At 42.6% G+C, this 17,876-nt stretch overlaps 1 protein-coding gene across 5 annotated transcripts in view; it reads left to right on the top strand.

The window, feature by feature from the left end:
• CHD7 (chromodomain helicase DNA binding protein 7) overlaps nt 1-17,876 on the top strand; it is a 175,326-nt gene that overhangs the window by 90,787 nt on the left and 66,663 nt on the right. For all 5 annotated transcript variants that reach the window (XM_084865076.1, XM_084865075.1, XM_084865073.1 and 2 more), the window contains one exon: nt 5,585-6,015. In XM_084865076.1, coding sequence (XP_084721202.1) covers nt 5,627-6,015 — 389 coding nt within the window. In that variant the 5' untranslated portion in view covers nt 5,585-5,626. The remainder of the gene's footprint in view (nt 1-5,584; nt 6,016-17,876) is intronic.

The raw sequence follows: 17,876 nt of genomic DNA, 5'->3' as shown, positions 1-17,876 counted from the left end.
AGAGAGTGAGAATGTGAGAGAGAGAGAGAGAGAAACATCAATGATGAGAGAGAATCATTGCTTGGCTACCTCCTGTACATCCCTCCCTTCCCCCCCATCCCCTGGGTATGAAGCCTACAACCTGGGCATGTGCTCTTGACTGGAGTTGAACCCAAGACCCTTTAGTCCATAGGCCAGTGCTCTAGCCACTGAGCCAAACCAGCTAGGGCTGTAACAGCTTTTAATATTCTAAACCTAAAAAGGTTGTTCTATACATTTTACCTTCTTAAATAACTTGTACAGCCAACAATCCAGTTGTTCATTTGGTTCATAAATGTACTCATTCATAAAATAATTTTTCCTAGAAATGGTTAAGAATAAGATGAATAAAACTAATATAAAAGGCTTGAACTTGAGGCCCTGACTCGAACACCAAAGTTAGCCAAGCAGGAAATATTCCATCCCTTGATTCTCTTCTTAAGAATATTTTTATGCTTATTTTATATCACAGAATCAAAGTTAAAAATTATTTTATTTGAGTATTTAAACTTATGTCTGCTAATTTTGATGTAATCCCCCACAAAGAAGGTTTTAAAAGTTTGCTTATAAAGCATTTTTATGTCTTCAGTCATCCAATCTCAGGCTTGATTTATTTAAGGCTGGGTCCATGGAGGGACCCCAGGCAGGCACCTGGCTAGTTTTTTTCAGGAAGCCTCCAGCTTCTGCCTGAACCAGGTGCTCTGCTCCCACCTGGCAGCTCCTGTGGCTGCCTAGATTACTGTTAAATCCTCAAATATTTGTTGAGTGAGTAAATGAATTGGACACCACATATCGAGTGCATCTTATTTTTATCAATGTCGTTGAGAAGAAAAGGGTGTTAAAACCTCGACAGGACTTATGGAACCCTTGCTAAATGCACTTTTGAACCCTGTCCCCTCTGCTGACGATAGAGCTCCAGTGTTCATACTGGAATTCCTTTTCAAAAGTGTCAGGGGACCAGGAACCTGACCCATATTGGAAAAAGTAAGAGTGAAGAATGGTAGCAATAGAAATGTGTCTCCAAAGCCATTTTTAAAAAGTTTCTATCTTAAATGAGTACTTATTATTTATATTTTTACAAATAATTTAAATCTGAGTTGGTGTGTTGTGTTTATGGTTCTGTGGGTCTTAATTGGTCTGCCTCTTCTGCAGCAGAATCTTAGATCCTCTGAGCTCGGTGTGTGGAGAGGGCCGTGTCTCCCAGGAGGGCCACCTTGCTTTTGTTTAGTTCATAGTATCTTTTCTTTTCTTTTCTTTTTTAATCCTCACCTGAGAATATTTTTTTCCATTGATTTTTATAGAGAGTGGAAAGGAGAGGGAGACACAGAGACAGAGAGAAACACCGATGTGAGAGAGACACATCGATGGGTTGCCTCCGGCATGCCCCTGACCAGGGCTGGGACCCTACAACCGAGGCACGTGCCCTTGACTGGAATCGAACCCAGGTCCCGTCCGTGATAGGTCCCGTACAGTGGTATTTTGATTTTAGATTTGTATTGCTCAGTAAACAAAATCTCTGTAGGTGGTCCTCTGCTGCAAAATGTGTTTGCAGAGATTGTGCATGTGGGAAACAGGGCACCCCGTTAATGCTGTGCTGCTCACTCCTGTTACTGGACAACGCTGACAGGTAGAGGCTTCGAGAATATGAAGCCACAAGGTGACTGAGTAAGATTAAATCGGCAAAGGCTGAGGAACATTGGAGGAAAAGCACGCTGGAGGTGGATGAACAGCTTCGCTTACTTTCCTCAGGCCCCTGAGCATGTTGAGCCACCTTTGCTTAAAGGGAGCAGCAGGCTTGCCTTCACCACAGCTCTCCTGTGGCTACGTTTGCAACCCGTCTGTGCTGCTGTTTTAAATAAGTTTTGTGTGTTTGTCTTAATTTATATGCTATGAAAACCGGAGTTAGGCATAAAAACAATCACCTTTAGTTTTTGCTCATATTTTTGGCAACATATAAATCTTGGATCATTGTCATTTACAGTTTAAATATCAGTCATTCTGTTTCAGTTCCAAGAGTTCATGGCATAGTCCTTATATATTCCATACTATTCCAGCAGTCATATTGATGTAGGATAGAAAATATTTTAAGCAGGAAGTCCCCGTTAGGGTGTATTTAAAAATACCTCTGGTATCCAACATTCTTCACATTTTGCTCTGACAAATGAGGGGTTTTAGGAATGCCCTATATGGTAATATCAGATGCTAATGGCATTGATTACCTGTCAGGCAGTGGGAATTGATGGGAAAATGTCCGCTGTAAAATTAAATAGCATTAGAGAATGTGCCGTGCAGGGGTGGGGGCAGGACACGGCTGGCCGGGAGACTTTGTCAGGGTATTACTGTGAGCTCCAGGCTCCCCCCACCCCACCCCCACATGATTAAGGCAGGCCATCTGTTCTTTGTTAAATGTTTACAAAAACAGCTTTTCTCTAAAAGGTTCCAGGAGACGTAGGTCTGGTAAACACTATAATATTTCTGAGCACCTTTTTCACCCGAAAACATAATCGTGCTGCATATCAAACAGGATTAATAATCTTTTGTATTTAATCTTTACATTTCCTCCTCCTTACGAAAGATTGGATTTTTAAGGGATACTAATTTATGGCTTCATTTGTTACTGAAGGGAGCATCTAAAATCATTTCCATGCTAAAGTGTGTAAGTAAATTTTCAGTCTTTTTGTATTTGGTATTTTATGCTTTTTCTAATTTAGAAACGTGTACCAGGCATCTCTCATTAGAAGCCAGCGTTCTGCTACGGGAGTCAGTGCCAGGCAGATTTAAGACAGGTACACAAACCCGGAATTAACTCACCATTCTAAGCTCTAAGCATTACTGGTAGACTTTTCTCTTTCCTTCCCTTTCTAGGAAATACTTTTTTCTTCCATTTCCTGAAAAGTAGCTTGTCCCAAATAAGTTTGGTCTCTATGTCCCTTATAAAAAATCTAGAGCCCTAGCTGGTTTGGCTCAGTCAATAAAATATTGGCCTGTGACGGACTGAAGGGTCCCAGGTTTGATTCCGGCCAAGGGCACATGCCTGGGTTGCTGGAGGCAGCCGATCAATGATTCTCATCATTGTTTTTTTCTCTCTCTCTCTCTCCCTCTCCCTTTCTCTCTGAAATCAATAAAGAAATATATACTTAAAAAAAAAAAAAAAAAAAAAAAAAGCTAGAGGCTCCATGCACGAAATTTGTGCAAAGGGCTCCACCCTCGCAGCCCTGGCTTCATCTGGAAGGTCATTTGGCAGTTGGGTCTAATTAGCCTATTAGCTCTTTATTAAATAGGATAGGATAAGGCTTTTTTTCTTTTGATCTACCTTAGAGGATAATATAGAACAATGAATTCAACTTCAACTTTAATAAAGCAGTTCACTCAGATTTCCATGAATCCTCAGGTAACGATACTTTGGACAGCGCCTCGGTGGCCTTTTCCTGGAGTGCCTGTGAGGGGAGAACGGGAAGGGCGCTTGCCTCAGTGCTGGGCTGGCTGTGCTGTTCCCGCAGGGAGCCTGCTCCTGTGGACATCCATCCGCGTGTCCTCCTCCAACCTGTGCCCTCGCTTCTCTCTCCTTACCCGTCCTCACGCTCTGAGGCTCTCTCTCTCTCGGTGTGACTATGAAAGGGCAGTGTGTGCTTTACGTTCTTCTAATACCAGAGGATCTTGGAAAGGACTCTGGAAACCATCTAGCCCAGAATCCTCCATTTTGCAGTTGAAGAAAGTGAGCTCCAGGTGACTGCAACGATTTCCCCCCAAAGCATAGCAAATGGCAGTGCCCAAGACTAGCAAGTTTTTCTCCTCCCTCACAGTTCCCGGCTCTTTCTCCTGTCCTTGAGCAGGTGGAGAACTGAATGTAGGTTTCTTTAATAACATGGTGGGTTTTAATGGAAACAGTGTGACTATTTTTTCTCAGGTAGTGACTTTTAAAAAAAGTGATTTTCGGTCACCAAACTCTTTGGAAAATCTAGTGAAACCTGTGTAGCTTTATATCCGACTTTGGGGGATGGGCAGAATCTAGATTTAGGAAGCCTAGTCTCAGATCTCTGCTCTCTTCCCTGCTGTGTGGCCCTGGGTGGTCACATAACCTGCTCAGACTGCACTTCCTTTCTGAAAGATGGGGAGAAGGAGGGAGGGGTTATCAGATTTTTCTTCTGAGATTCAAGTGAACTAACTCTAGAAGTACCCAGCGCAGTACATGGCATGAAATAGATACTCAATAAATGTTAGTTGTATTGGAATCTGATTTATAGTACTTGCTGGTGGTAAAACATGACTTCTGAGTTACTTTTGAGTGCTCTGCAGACCTGGACCTGGGCTCCTTGGCATTCTCTCTCCGTTTTTGGAGGTGCCGTGACGAGGGATGTGGCCTCCACAGCCATCAGCTCTGATGTCAATCTCAGTTCTGTCACTTAACCGACTGTAGCTCATTACTGCATCTTAGCATGTCAGTGTCCATTCCTAGCTCTTCGGGCTGGTGTGGGGATTGAATGGTGTCAGGGGTATGGTACGCAGCACATGTTTAGCATATAGTCAGATTGTTTAGTAAAGACTAGCAGTTGTTGTTGTTGTTATTTACATTATAGTTACTATTAAGTGTCTGGAGAATGTATAGAAAAAGCAGACAATGAGTGGCAGTCCAACCCCTGAAAACGTTGGAATGTCAGGGCCCATGAGGTGTCATACCTGACAGTGTGGGTAACACCGATTCCTGCCTGGTTTGCATCGTGACTGCCAGGCGGAGTCCCTGACTCTGATCCCAGCCGAACACTGAGCGTTCCAGCCCAGTTGTTGGTATTCTCAGTGGTATTTCTGACCATCTTGGGCAAACACCTAGTGAATGCCATCTCCAACAAGGCATGCCACAAGGACTGTTTGGGTTCTCCTTCCCTCAATTAAATTTGGAAATGTAAAATGTAATAATTTATAAAAAAAAAAAACACTATCTGTGTTTCATATTAGTATAAGAAGTGTAACCAACTTGAAGACTTGTGCTTTTAATGTGGCATTTTGATGTTATTTAGGCCAGAAATGACCTGCACTGTGTAAGATTGATGTGTTCCCACTTCGACCTTAAGCTTCCACAGGCCCTGAACCTTGCACTGCCCACTCGGTACACTTGTTCTTTTTGAAGTGGCTTAATTAGGTATCTTTGAGTTCCCATTCCCACATGGGGAAAGTAATTACATTTAAATTCATCCTGTATACTTCGGTTTTTGCTACTGTTTTGTCATTCACCATTTCTTATACGAGGCTGCTTAGTAAATGGACAATGTCTTTAGCTGAATGAGAATTTTTTTCTTCCTGAAATAATTTTTTACTGTATTATTAAGTTGCCCCTTTTCACTCTGTTTATTTAAAAGCTTTCTTGTTTAAAAAAAAAAAAAAAGTTTTTTTGTTTGTTTGTTTGTTTTTTGATGAGAGAAAATGATACATTTTACAACTATACAGTTGGCAAAATGTGTGCTACCTTGAGTACAGAGTACGTTTTAGAAATACCGGCCTATAACTTTCAGTTCCTTTCTTCACTATGAAGAATGATATACTAATTTCAATTCCTATTTATGTCTCTTAGCATTCTCCATCGGAGCCCTTTCTAGAGAAACCAGTGCCGGATATGACTCAGGTTAGTGGACCGAACACCCAGCTAGTGAAGAGCGAGGATTACCTGCCATCCATAGAGCAGCAGCCACAGCAAAAGAAGAAGAAAAAGAAAAACAACCACATTGTTGCAGAGGATCCCAGTAAAAGTTTTGGTAAAGAGGACTTCCCTGGTGGGGTTGATAACCAAGAACTAAACAGGAATTCACTAGACGGGTCTCAAGAAGAAAAAAAGAAAAAGAAAAGGCCCAAGGCAAAAAAAGACCCGAAGGAACCGAAAGAACCCAAGGAGAAAAAAGAGCCCAAGGAACCCAAGACCCCGAAAGCCCCTAAGATTCCCAAAGAGCCAAAGGAAAAGAAAGCAAAAACTGCCACGCCAAAACCCAAGTCCAGCAAAAAGTCCAGGTAGGCCGCGCACAACAGCACCAGCAGACACAGCTCCGGGACTAGCAGCCTCTGCATCAGGGCTGGGGAGAGGGAGAAGGGAGCACTGTGATGGCCATGGTCATTGTCGAGTTTCTTTCGGTGACACCCACACCAAAAAGTTAATGGTTTCATGCATTCTAAACTTTGGGACTCAGTTATTATTGAACTTCTGAATTTGGATAATATATTTTAGATTTTAGATAGAAATTAGTATTTTGAAACTTGTATTTTTTTTTGTGAAAAAATTTTAATTTAACAAACAGAACCGAGTTGCCAGCATAATTATTTGTTAAGTATAGAGCAATAACCTCATTGTTGGTGACAGTGCAAAACTGGGAAGGAAGGATTATAGAAGCAAGACAGGTCACTCTATTTCACAAAGCTTTTCAGCCCCATGATTCCAAAAAGTGGAAACAGGAGAATGAATTCCCTCCACTTGGTGGAGTAAGGCTTCCAGGGGCAGTGTTGACATCCTCGTGGGCAACACTGGGGAAATCAGATGGCAGTTATCCACCTGATACGCATGCAAGGCTAGCATGAAGTTTAGGTTCCAGGAAATAGCCTTCTCCGCTCCATACTTCCTCTTCTTACTTCCCCCGCCAACTCTCTGACCCCCCAGAAGGCATATTTACTCAGTAAGAAAAGTTGAGAGGAGAAGACATTGAAGACTAATTTTTTTCATTTGTACTGAACATTTCTTACAACTGTTCTGAACCAGTTCCAAACATCTGAATCTATTTTTCAGAATATGGCTCATGTTAGAAAATATAGTTTCCAGATGGAAGTTATGGTCAGACCTGGTTAATCTGAACCTGTTTGCAAACTCCATTAGAAAACACGCTCCCCCGCCTTCCCCGTGTGCATATATGCATGCTCAGTCCTGCGACTGACTGACGTGTCTGACGGGAGCTTTTGAGCTCGCTCAAGGCCTTCTCCAGTAGCTTTGCTGTGTGTGCATGGGCAGGCACACAGAGAGAGGGGATTGTTTCTGTGACTCTGCATTAGATGCTGCAAAGCGAAAGGACAAACTTGGGTTTTCAACTTCTGCTGAAAATATCTAAACAACCCCCAATAATTATTCTGTAGTGTTTTGAGAGTTTGAATCATAGCTATTTAAAAATCTTTGCCATTAGTACTTTTGAATAGTGTTAAGATAACTGAAATTATATTCAGTAACTCGGTCTTGTAGGCAACTTAATATTTGCATTTACTTAGGAATCTTCGATGCCTCATTATGTGGTCTCTTAATTGAAACCCATTATTATTTTCTCCTTATGAGCACTCTTCTAAACTCACAATTTATTATGGAGACATAATTCATTAAGTCATTGCTATTTGTAGGTAATGTGTTAATGTTAGGGACCTGAATGAGGAGGACTTGGTTAGGATTTTAGTATGACTTATGAAGGGTTTTGAAAATAATATAGTTGCTTAAATCTAGGTATTGTGCTTCTGGTAGGAGAAAGCATGTGCAGCAAAATCTAAAGAGAGTGTTTTTAAATAAAATGTAAGAGTCTGTGTTATAAGGAAGCTTTTGAGAGCTCAGAAAATATAACACCAAGACTAGTGTAAGTCTCAAGATGTATCTGGCTTCAGTTTCTAAATTTTTTTGAACCTATTATCTAATGGTAAAGACTGATAAGCAAAAAAAGAAAAACCCACTATATTGTGGATCTGGTCATAAATTTCTAAGTATATTCTTTCAAGCTCTTAGTCTACAGAGAACTGGCCCTCTCTTTAAAAACCTACTTTAGCACACCCTAGAATACATTGGGGCAGTTACTATAATGCTCTCTTCAACAATGAAACTTGTTAAAATTCACCTAACAGCTAAACGACTCTTAGGAACTTGGGGCATTAAGTCCATTGAGTGCTAGGACTTGGTGGAGGTATAGACCTGTTTTCTTCTGCTAGAGGAACCTTCAGTGCAGGCCTCCTCTGCATGCCCTCAGCTGCCCATGTGAAGTTCAGGCTGTCTGTGCAGAGGATGATGTTGGCGTTGCTGAATCAGAGAAATGGCTTTGCATTAGCCACACGCTTTTGGTAGGAGGAAAGGCATGCAATTATTTTCTTATAAGGAAGTCATCTAGTAGTATAGTTTGCCCCTCGGTTATTGCTGATTAATAGTCTCAGTCGATGCCTCCTATACATTTTTGCCCAAGTGGTCTGAAAATACTTGGGTGGGACACTCGTGTTGAGTATGGAGACATGCAAGTGAAAAGGGAGGTGATGTAACATGACCCCGATGCTCATGAGGCCACACTGAGGGGACACCGAGAGCTTGTGGCACCTCTGTTGGCCCTGGTGACTGTCTCTTCTAGGCACTTGCTAATTTATGATGAATCATGGTGAGGACATTCCCGAGAGGCTTTCCTGTTGTCTATGGGGATGCGTGTCCAAGAATATGGTCATCAAATAGAGATTAACAAACAAATACTTTGTTTGAGCTGCAGGGTTTCTGTTGGTCAGATGAATTGAGTAAGTTGAATTGTGATCTCATTGTTCTGCTATGCCTGGAAAGGAAATAGCATCCTGAAGCAAGGATAAGTAGAATGCATACAACTACATGTAAATTCTGAATAGCATAGCAGAGTAATTATGTAAATTGAATATGCAATGATGAAGGTAATAGGGGGTTTGGGTTATGTTAGTACTGGGGTTGAATTGCCATAGCAGTCTGCTTTTTAAGCACTGGAATACAGCAGTGACAATTTTGTTTGGCAAAATGTTATGTGATACCCGTTATTTCCATCCTTGAATAAGTTAACTTGATGAATTTGTTTATACAGAAAATAATTTTCCTACAGTGGGCCCCAATAGAGGGAATAAACAGAAGTGGAATGAGAAATGCGGCACAGGACCACGCTCCCCTCCCCTGCTCGGCCCTGTGAGCAGTGTGATGGAAGTGACCCACTGGTGGGCTGGCCCGCTCTGTGTCGTGTCTGTGACAGGAGAGATCTTGTTCCGTGTCATTCGCACCCTCAGTAGTGAGGGTGGCTGTCGTCCGTGGGGCTAATGTTCTTGTGTGCCTTTATGGTGCCCTCCTCACCAGCTGTCTTCCCTCCTCATTCCATAAAGTAGCAGAGGTTTGAATTTGTGGCCCTTTTCAGGGAACTGGCCTTTTTGGCAACCAAAATATAATTCCATTTGTCTTGCCTGTGCAGGCGAACCTAACAGAATTTCACCAGAAGCTGTATCGTAGAAGGTGGAGTGAAATAGAAAAAGGGAGTTCAGCATTTCAGGAAAAGCTGTTTGAGATTGTAATGATGAGACAGAGGGCCACATTCTTCTTTTCTATCAGAAACATTCCTTTTTCCCACAGTGCCTTTTCTTTGTTAAATATGCATATTTTTCCCTACCTGTTTTTTTCTGGTGCTTTCCCGGGGTATCCTTCCAGCTTCCAGATATTGGCAGTTAATATGGAAAATAAAAGCGGAGACATTTGTGGGCTGAGAGGATGCCATTTTGCATATGGAGGGGTCCATGGAGCTGAAATATGGGGATTTGTGGACTTCTTTTCAATGCGTTTTCTGTTGTGTGTGCATAGCCCTTGTGAAATGAGCAAGAATGTGGAGGAAGTGCTTCCTTTGAACGACTCTTGAAGGACTTAGTGGTCCATTTAGCTCTATAAAGACCCTTTGAGTAGACATAAAGAAGGGAACATGGCCAAAGATTGTGACTTGACTACTGAAGCTTCCGTCACACAAAGCCATGGAGAATTGCTTCTGATGCAGTCTCTAGGGACACGTCTTGTTGTTAAAGGTAGTTGAAAACTCAAATGCTGTTTCTCAAGAGTGAAATGTTTTATTTTAAACTGAAAAATAAACATACTGGTCTTGTTTTTTAAAAACACATATTAAGTACCAAAAACATGTAAAGTATACTTTTTGCAAACCACCCTTTCATTATCATTAGTATTTATGTGGCAGCTTTCTTCTGAGTCACTTAGCTTTTTCAGAGGCTGTTTTCTTAGGGATGACCTAAGAGAGTAGCAGCATTTTACCCAAGAAATATTTTTATTCAGCCAGCAAGCCCGCTGGTGGGATATTTTGGTAAACTAATACATATTTTTATGGTGTGCTCTTATACATGTAAAATTTCTCCCAAGAGATTAGACACAGAAGCAAACCATTCAGTTAGTTTTGCCAATAAGTAGAAAAACCCAGATAGATATCTCCCACCAGGTACATAGGGAATAAAGCAAATTAAACCAACAGTTTTTCTTCTCTTTAGTTTCTTGTTCTTTCTTTTATTCCCATGCTATGATTTAGTCTTGACCCAAGACTTCAGCTAATTGGAAAGACGAAATTAAATATTTTGGATGCTGTCTGCAGAAGAGGGTGTAGATTTCTTTAACATGTGGTCACAAGACGGACCTCTGAGTCCTTTTGGTGTTGGAGAGGAACAAGGAAGATAGAGTGTTGTGAGTCTCTGCCCACTGCCCTGCCTTGTCTCCTGTTAATTAAATGAGAGCACCAGGTCAGAGATGGGACCAGGTGCCCTCTTTTTGGCTGGTCTCAAAGGTTATCTTCTTTTTGACAAATGGACCGTCAAATCTTTTAAATCCCAAATCCTTCTTTCCTTCAGAGTAACCACCTCAATATTTCCATTGCCAGTGACAGGCCACATTGTGGTCCTTCGTCTATCTGATTTGTCTTAAGTTGACAGAATGAGCAGGGAGGAAGAGTGATCAGCCCCTTTTTAGTAAAGACCCTGACAGCCTCGACTTTGGTGTTCAGTTTATACTCAGTAGGGGAAAGCGAATGTGTAACCACATTGACCCTGAAAAGCGCGTTCTGCTAACTCATGCTCTGGGCTCGTTGCTGAGTGGACCACACCGGGCCTGCAGGAAAATCGCTTCTGCCAGCCCGGGAGCTTCAGTGACTTACTTCAAAGCAGTGGCCTGCAGCCACTTTGGTTTCTGTGGGAGAGGGTGATGTAGATCCCACTTTCAACTCTCACTGTACCCATCAAACGAAAGTTGAGAGGTGAGGAGGCCATGGGCAGCAGTGGATATTGAGGGGGATTTTTCTGGAGACACAGTCCTTTGAAGTCTTTCTTAAGTTGAATTTTTGGGTGGGGCATGTGTTGCCAAGTAGATGTGGGTACGTTGAAAGGTAAAGAGCAGAAGGAATCATAACTGATTTTTTAAAAATTATTATTAAAAATGTCTCTATGTAAAAATGCTTTTGGGAAGTATAAAGTCCTGTACAAATGCAAAATTTGTCCCGTGAAACATAAAAATATTTGGCTGGTTGTCTTCCACCTAGAGAAGGCCCCTTTGAGTCACTGGATGCTTGTGGGAACCGCTGTAAGAGCATCAGTCATCTGAAATGCCAGGCCTCTCTTCAGCCACCTTTACATAGAAGTCTGTGTGGCTTTCGCTTACAAATGCTAAATAGGGGCATGGAGCATGTGAATTAAGCAAAAGGGCACTGTTCATTTTTTAAAATTTATCAGGGTGACATTGGCTAGTAAAATTTTATATGTTTCAAAAATACAGTTCTTTAATACATCATCTCCATATTGTATAGTGTGTTCACCACAAGCCATGTCTCCTTCCTTTTCTCTCTCCTACCCTCTCTCCCTTACCCTCTGCTACCTCCTCCAACCCCCTTTTCCTCTGGTAGTCACCAAACTGTTTTTTGTCTATTAGGCTTTTTTATTATTTGTTTTGCTTAATCCCCTCACCTTTTACATCCAGTCCCCCTCGTTTTTTTTTTTTTTTTGTTTGTTTGTTTGTTTTAAATGTCTACACCCTTGAACTTCCATTAGAACACTAATTTTACATATAGCCCTGATTTCCTGTAGGAACACAGTAATTTCATGGCAGTTCAGTTTTTCATTTGAGGGTGGGTGGTGATACTTTCTCCTTGTTGGTTTCGCTGTGCTTAAGTCTCCACCTACCTAGAGCACCTGATGACAGTGTGGGTGGGCGGCTTGGCTAATCTGGGAGATGATTGTGAATGTACTGCTCTGACTGCCACAGCGACCCACCCTTGTCCCCTTCCCGGGGCACGGGAATGCTGCGCTTAAATGAGAATGGCATCTTAGAAGTTGGCACAAGCAGACAAATGTCTGCCCCACTGTTGCCACTTGGAAGAATATGCTACTTATAGGAAAGGGGCATTGGCATCCGTTTTGCAATGTCTAATTTATTCAGTCCTTTCTGTTGCATCGCAGTGCCACGTAGCCAAAGCGCTTAATGCTTATGGTGGGCTCCTGTGGTCAGATAACACATTAGCTATCTACACCTCTTTTCCATGTAACTTCTGGCAGATCTTAATTCATAAAACTCAATAACATTTAGGTTTTCAGGGATAGTTCCTGACTGCATGATGAGTCTTTTTGTTTTTGCTTGAGAATATGCTCAGTATTATAATAGACTTGGCTCTTTTAGGAGAGCTTTCTTTCTCTACCTTCTCTTTTACTTTTAACAACATTCTTCTTTAAAACGTGGTCAGCACTGGAGCTGTTCTCAGGACAGGGTTTCTGTGGGAGAGGGTGATGTGGATCCCACTTTCTGCTCTCACTGTACCTAGTGCTCTTGGAAGGCTCCAGAAGACATTGACCGGGAAAGATTTCTGAGGCCTGCAGGATACTTCCCAAAAGGCCAGGCCAGCGCTGGGCTCCTGAGGAGATCTGCCGTTAGAGGCCTTTGGGCCAGCCGAGAGGTTCTGCAACACGAGAGGTTCTGCCACTTCTTGCAACCTAGTTGGCCCTCAGTTTCCTCATCCTTGGGCAGTTGGATTATAAAATGTAATGACGAGGCGTGTTGAGTTCGAAATAACACATTTTTAAATGAAAGCAGAGTAGGTTTCTGTTACCCTTCAAGCTTTCTTTACTGTCCCTTTCCTAAAAATTTAGCACGTACTTATGGAATATTTGATGCTTTAAGAGCTACTGAAGGTAACAATTTAGATTAAATGATTTGTTTTAGAGGTGTCCCATCCAGTGCTTTCAGTGGACTTAAGAAACACAGTATTAGTAATTTGTTACTGAAATCATATTCAGAAATAGAATCTCCTTTCCTTCTTTCTCTTTCTTTTCTCAGTTCTTCTTCTTTCTCAACTAGGAGAGTGGGGTGAAGAATTTGTGGGTGGAGTTTAGGAGTTGCCGGTGGCAAGGCACTGTATGAGTGCCCAGCTCAGAGCACCTGAAGGTTGACTGTGCCCCGGGCAGGCAGGCAGGCGTAAAGTGCTTGGGCCATGGGTCTTGCTTCTGTCCCCCATCCGTCCAGATGCTCTCTGCCCAAGATTGCCACGTGGAGACCATCACTGAGACTCCTGGGGCCTCGTCCAGAGAGTGCTGAGTGCCTTTGTCTGCAGGTGTTCACCTTCGAGTTTATTGTCTGTCACACAGAGTGTCTCTCTGACCTCATTAGTTTAATTGGTCATCTGCATTTTACTACATTCTACCTGAGCTGTTAAATTTTATTTTTGTCTTAGGACTTTATTTACAATTTCAATTCTGTTGGATTAATTTCACTTTCTGGTATATCCTGGGTCATGTTTTTGTTGCCTTAATTGGTCCTTTTAAACTTTTACTGCTTTATCTTGTGTCTTTTTTAGTTTGTCTCTTTATCTTTTAATATTCTTGTTCTTTAAAAACTTAGAGAAAAGTCCTATAACTCTTTAAGTTGAGAGGCTTGGTGCTTTTCTCTCTACCAGCATTGTGACCTTGACCCTGACAGCTTAGTATGTATTTACCGCAGCTTATCCATTAGGTTCATTTCTTTTCTTAACCACCTTGTGAGCATGCAGACTATAAGGATGCGCTTCAATACCTTTTGCTCTACTTCTAAAAGATTATACTGTGATATTTTGGCTTGAGTCCCTGAAAACTTTATGACTCAAGCCTCAAGGTTGACTTTCCCCCATGTGATGAGAGTCTCCATTAACTTGTCCCACTTGAAGGGGAACTCACTCCCATTTGCAGACATTTTCAATAACTGACCATATTCTTCTCATCGCATGTAGTTCCACAATAGGGTCCTTTTCACGCCCCCCCCCCCCTTTTTTTTTTGTGTGTGGAATTGGATCCTCAGGCTGATGCCGATCAGTGCTTTAGTACATTCTGTTTTATAACTAAATCAGGGCAGTTATCTTTGTATTTCCAGTGTCTGGTCAGGTAGGTGACTATTAGTAGATCCTAGTAAGTTTTGTCCCTTTGCATAAAGCCTTCCTAAAAGCCTGTACTCTTTCTCACCAAAGGCAGTTGGTTAGCTGTGTGCTGCATCTCAGCTTAGGTGAGTTCACCCAACCCCATGTCAGATGGTGTCACTCAGCCCTCAGCTGACTGTGCGTCCTTCCTTAGGTGGGCTCCTTAGACTGTCCCTCCAAGCGAGACAGTCTTCTCTGAATGCACAGTGTGCTTTCCTGATGCGTTTCTCCTCACGTTCTCACCGGGTTCTCACCAGGATGGTATAAGCTTTGCTCATCTTGAAGGCAGGCACAGGGCTCTAGAGCTTGGTGTGGCAAGGTGACCTCTGTGTCATGCAGCTTGACCATGTGTGCACCCAGCTGCCCACCGGTGTGACCTGGCTCATGATGAAATGTGAAACGTGGGTAAAGGGGAGAGCGCCCTTCAGCCCGCCCGCAACCACCTCCCAAGAGCGCAGGGCTAGTCTGGCCTCAGGAGTGGGTGGCTCTGTATCTCTGTGGCACCAGCCATGATAGAGGATAAGGATCAGGAAGTGAGAGAGCTTGGTGAGTAGGGAGGGGAAGTACTCAGAGACACTGGTTTTGAAAAATTGCTAAGGTGAGCCTTAACCCTATTGTGGGAGTTTCACTGAGCTTCCGAGGTGTGTCACCGTAAAGATAGAATCTAGGTGGGTTTGCTGAAATGAGTTAATGAGAAAAGCCCTGGGAGTGGTGCCCAGCACATACCGAGGGCTTTGTATGTGTTGTTACTGCTGTGACTTGTACTATTTAGTTAAATCAATCACCTAACACTTACAGTAACCTACCTGACCAGACACTGGAAATATAAAGGTAAATAAGAATTGTTTACATAAGTGCTTTGATTTTAATACATTACAGTGATGCTATCACCAATTTTGTGTGTTTTATATATATCCCTGTGTGGGATATAGGTGGACTAACATCGCTCTAATCCAGACTGTAGTGGCCAGAAAATGCTTCTCAGAATGAGTGATATCAAAGTCAAGACTTACGGTTACATAGGGTTGGGGGCAGGAGTGGAGGTAGAAGAGGTAGTGTACACTTTAAGGAGGGGTTTTGCATGTCTACAGTATACAGCATACAGAGTTTGGGGTGTGGGAAAAGTAGAAAATAAAGTTAATGTTGCCATTTGCAAAAACCACACAGGGCCTTGTATGTTAATGCCGAGAGTCTGTCTTTTATATACATGGGGTCGGACTTGAAGCAGACAAATGGACAAATGGTCGAGGCAGATTTGCACTAGCTGGTCACTCTGCTGATGCCTGGGGATGGGCTCAGTGATGAGCTGGTGGCAGTGCCATGTCGTTGAACTAGGAGGTGGGAGGCAGAGCAGGCTCAGGAGAGCATTGAGGGCATGATTGTAGGGCTGAGGCCATGGAGGCCGGCCCAGAGTGAGAAAGGGTTCCCTGTGCCCGCCTGGTCTTTTTTGGGCTAAGCCCGTGAGTAGCCATTACTGCAGCTGTTGTAGGTTTATCAGGGGTGTTTGTCTGCACTGGGCAGCTCAGTGTCCTCATCAGTATTGTAGTGTCCATTTAAGGGACATTCCTTTTTAATCACAGTCTTTTCTCCCCGATTGGAAGAGCTGCCCTCTTTGTGCGTGCCAGCTTTCCAATTTATAATTTGGAAGAGGACAGTCTGTATGGCTAGGTTTTTGGCTTTGACATTATACAAGAGTAGCTTTGGACCTTACAGATAACGACTGTGAATGTGGAATGTGTGTTCTTTCCCCCATAGTCTGACAGTGGAAGCCCTGCCCAAGGACGGTGCGGAGACAGGCGGTGGGGAGGCAGCTGTAACAGTCGAAGTGGGAAGTGATGTGTGTCTGAACTAAAAAGTGCTGGTCATGGGCACCAGAGGCGTGGCCTTTGGGATGGCCTGCCTGTGTGTTCCTTCAGCTGGCATCGAGCAATGTTGAAAAAGGACTTCCCTTCTCTTCAGTTGTTTGGATGAAATGATCACAATGAAGTGTGGTCCTGTCTGTAAGTCTCTGCAGTTGAGTTGGCCCAAGTGGGTCTGAGCCAGAGCCAGGCCAGTGTTCCCAGACTTCCCAGAATACGTTCCCAGCTGCTAGTCTTCCAGATGTGTGAGTGTGGCCGTGTGTGCCAGACACTGCCAAGGTTTTCATCCATTATCTCATTTAAATTTGATAACAAATCTTGGGGAGGAAGATGTAAGTTCTAACCTCATTTTATAGATGAGGAAAATTTAGGGAGGGTCCCAGGCAGACAGGTTACAAATGACAGACTGCATTAACTGCATTTGTTAAGAGAAACATTCTAACTTTGGGGTTTTGGGGCAAAGCAGCTATTATATAACACTTAGTTGAAAATCCAAATTAGTTTATTGCAAAATAGTAGTAAAGTCCATTTAATTTAAGTTCATCTTGTCCCTGATTGTAATGTCCTTGGGTAGACACACTGAAGATTCTGTAAGAGCTTTTTTGACTTTGTAGCCTGTTTGTGATTTGTCTATTGGTGTCATGAGGAGACGGTGTGGGCATGCTTAGCTGTCTCTGAGCAACATTAATGGTGCAAGGTCTAATGAGTTTAGAAATCTCTCAGTAATCAGATCGGGGATGAGTGTTTGCCTTGTCTACAGGCTTTTTGTCTAAGCGTTTAGAGAGGTCCTGCCCGACTTTCGGCAGTCTTGGAGGTTTCACATAGCTCATTCTTGGGAAAGGCAGATGGAAAATCATTAGCCTGTCTCTCCTGCAGCAAATTGATATTTCATCAAACCTGGGCTCTGCTGGGCTTCAGGACGGTAAGCCTTTTACTCCTACAGGAGAGTTCCCACAGGGTGCAGTAACCCCGCTAAACTAAACTGTGTACTTTGCTCTGGCGTAGAGAGGTCACCGAGGAAAGCACCCGCTGCCAGCTTACTTGACCTGGCAGTGGTTCAGCTCTGTGACAGGCCTACCTCTGATTTAAACAAATTTGAGAAATATGTAAAGTTTTGGAAGCAGTTTTGCACTGATTTGATAAAAGAAACCACAAAACACTGCAGCGCAGGTGTTGAGAATGTTTGAAAGCTGATTGAGGGAAGCAGATGGCTTTAGTCAGTGGCATCCAGCCAAAAGAGCAGGTGCTGGTCATGTGACCGCTGGTTACCAGGGTAATCTGATTGCTCTTGGCGTGCAGATGAAAGGGAAGGGGCCCAGCGTTCAGCTGTAGTATTGTATAATTTGTGGCAGTTAGAGCGGAAATAAATGCTGGAAATGGAGCCTCATAGTGGGGGAGACTTCTGTCCATGTGTAGCGTAAACACTAGGACAGTTGGATGGGGAACTGTTGTATGGATTTTTTTTTTTAATTTAAAAAATATTATTCTTTCTGTGGATCTTTTGGGGACTTCAAGTTTTTAGGACACTGCCTTTTTAAAAAAAAAATAAAGAAAAAGCACTCTAAACTTAACTGCTATTTGCTGTATCTTGACTTGTAAGTTATTTCCTTATGTGGGTATTTACTATGCTAAAATGTTAACAAAACGAAAAACAAGCTTTGAGTACTTAAATATAACTAGTTTAAATTTATCAAATATCTTATTCATTACAAAAGTACATTTTGTGTGATAGGTACTTTATTACACTAACAAGTACTTTTGAAATATTGTGTGACACATGCTTTACTTAAATAACAGTGCATTGATGTTTTGGCCTCTT

The sequence above is a fragment of the Pipistrellus hanaki genome, assembly GCF_964339955.1.
Source record: "Pipistrellus hanaki genome assembly, chromosome: 17".
In the NCBI taxonomy this organism is placed as follows: domain Eukaryota; kingdom Metazoa; phylum Chordata; class Mammalia; order Chiroptera; family Vespertilionidae; genus Pipistrellus; species Pipistrellus hanaki.
The sequence above is the reverse complement of the archived record's forward strand: the minus strand, read 5'-3'. Positions and strand labels throughout refer to the sequence as shown.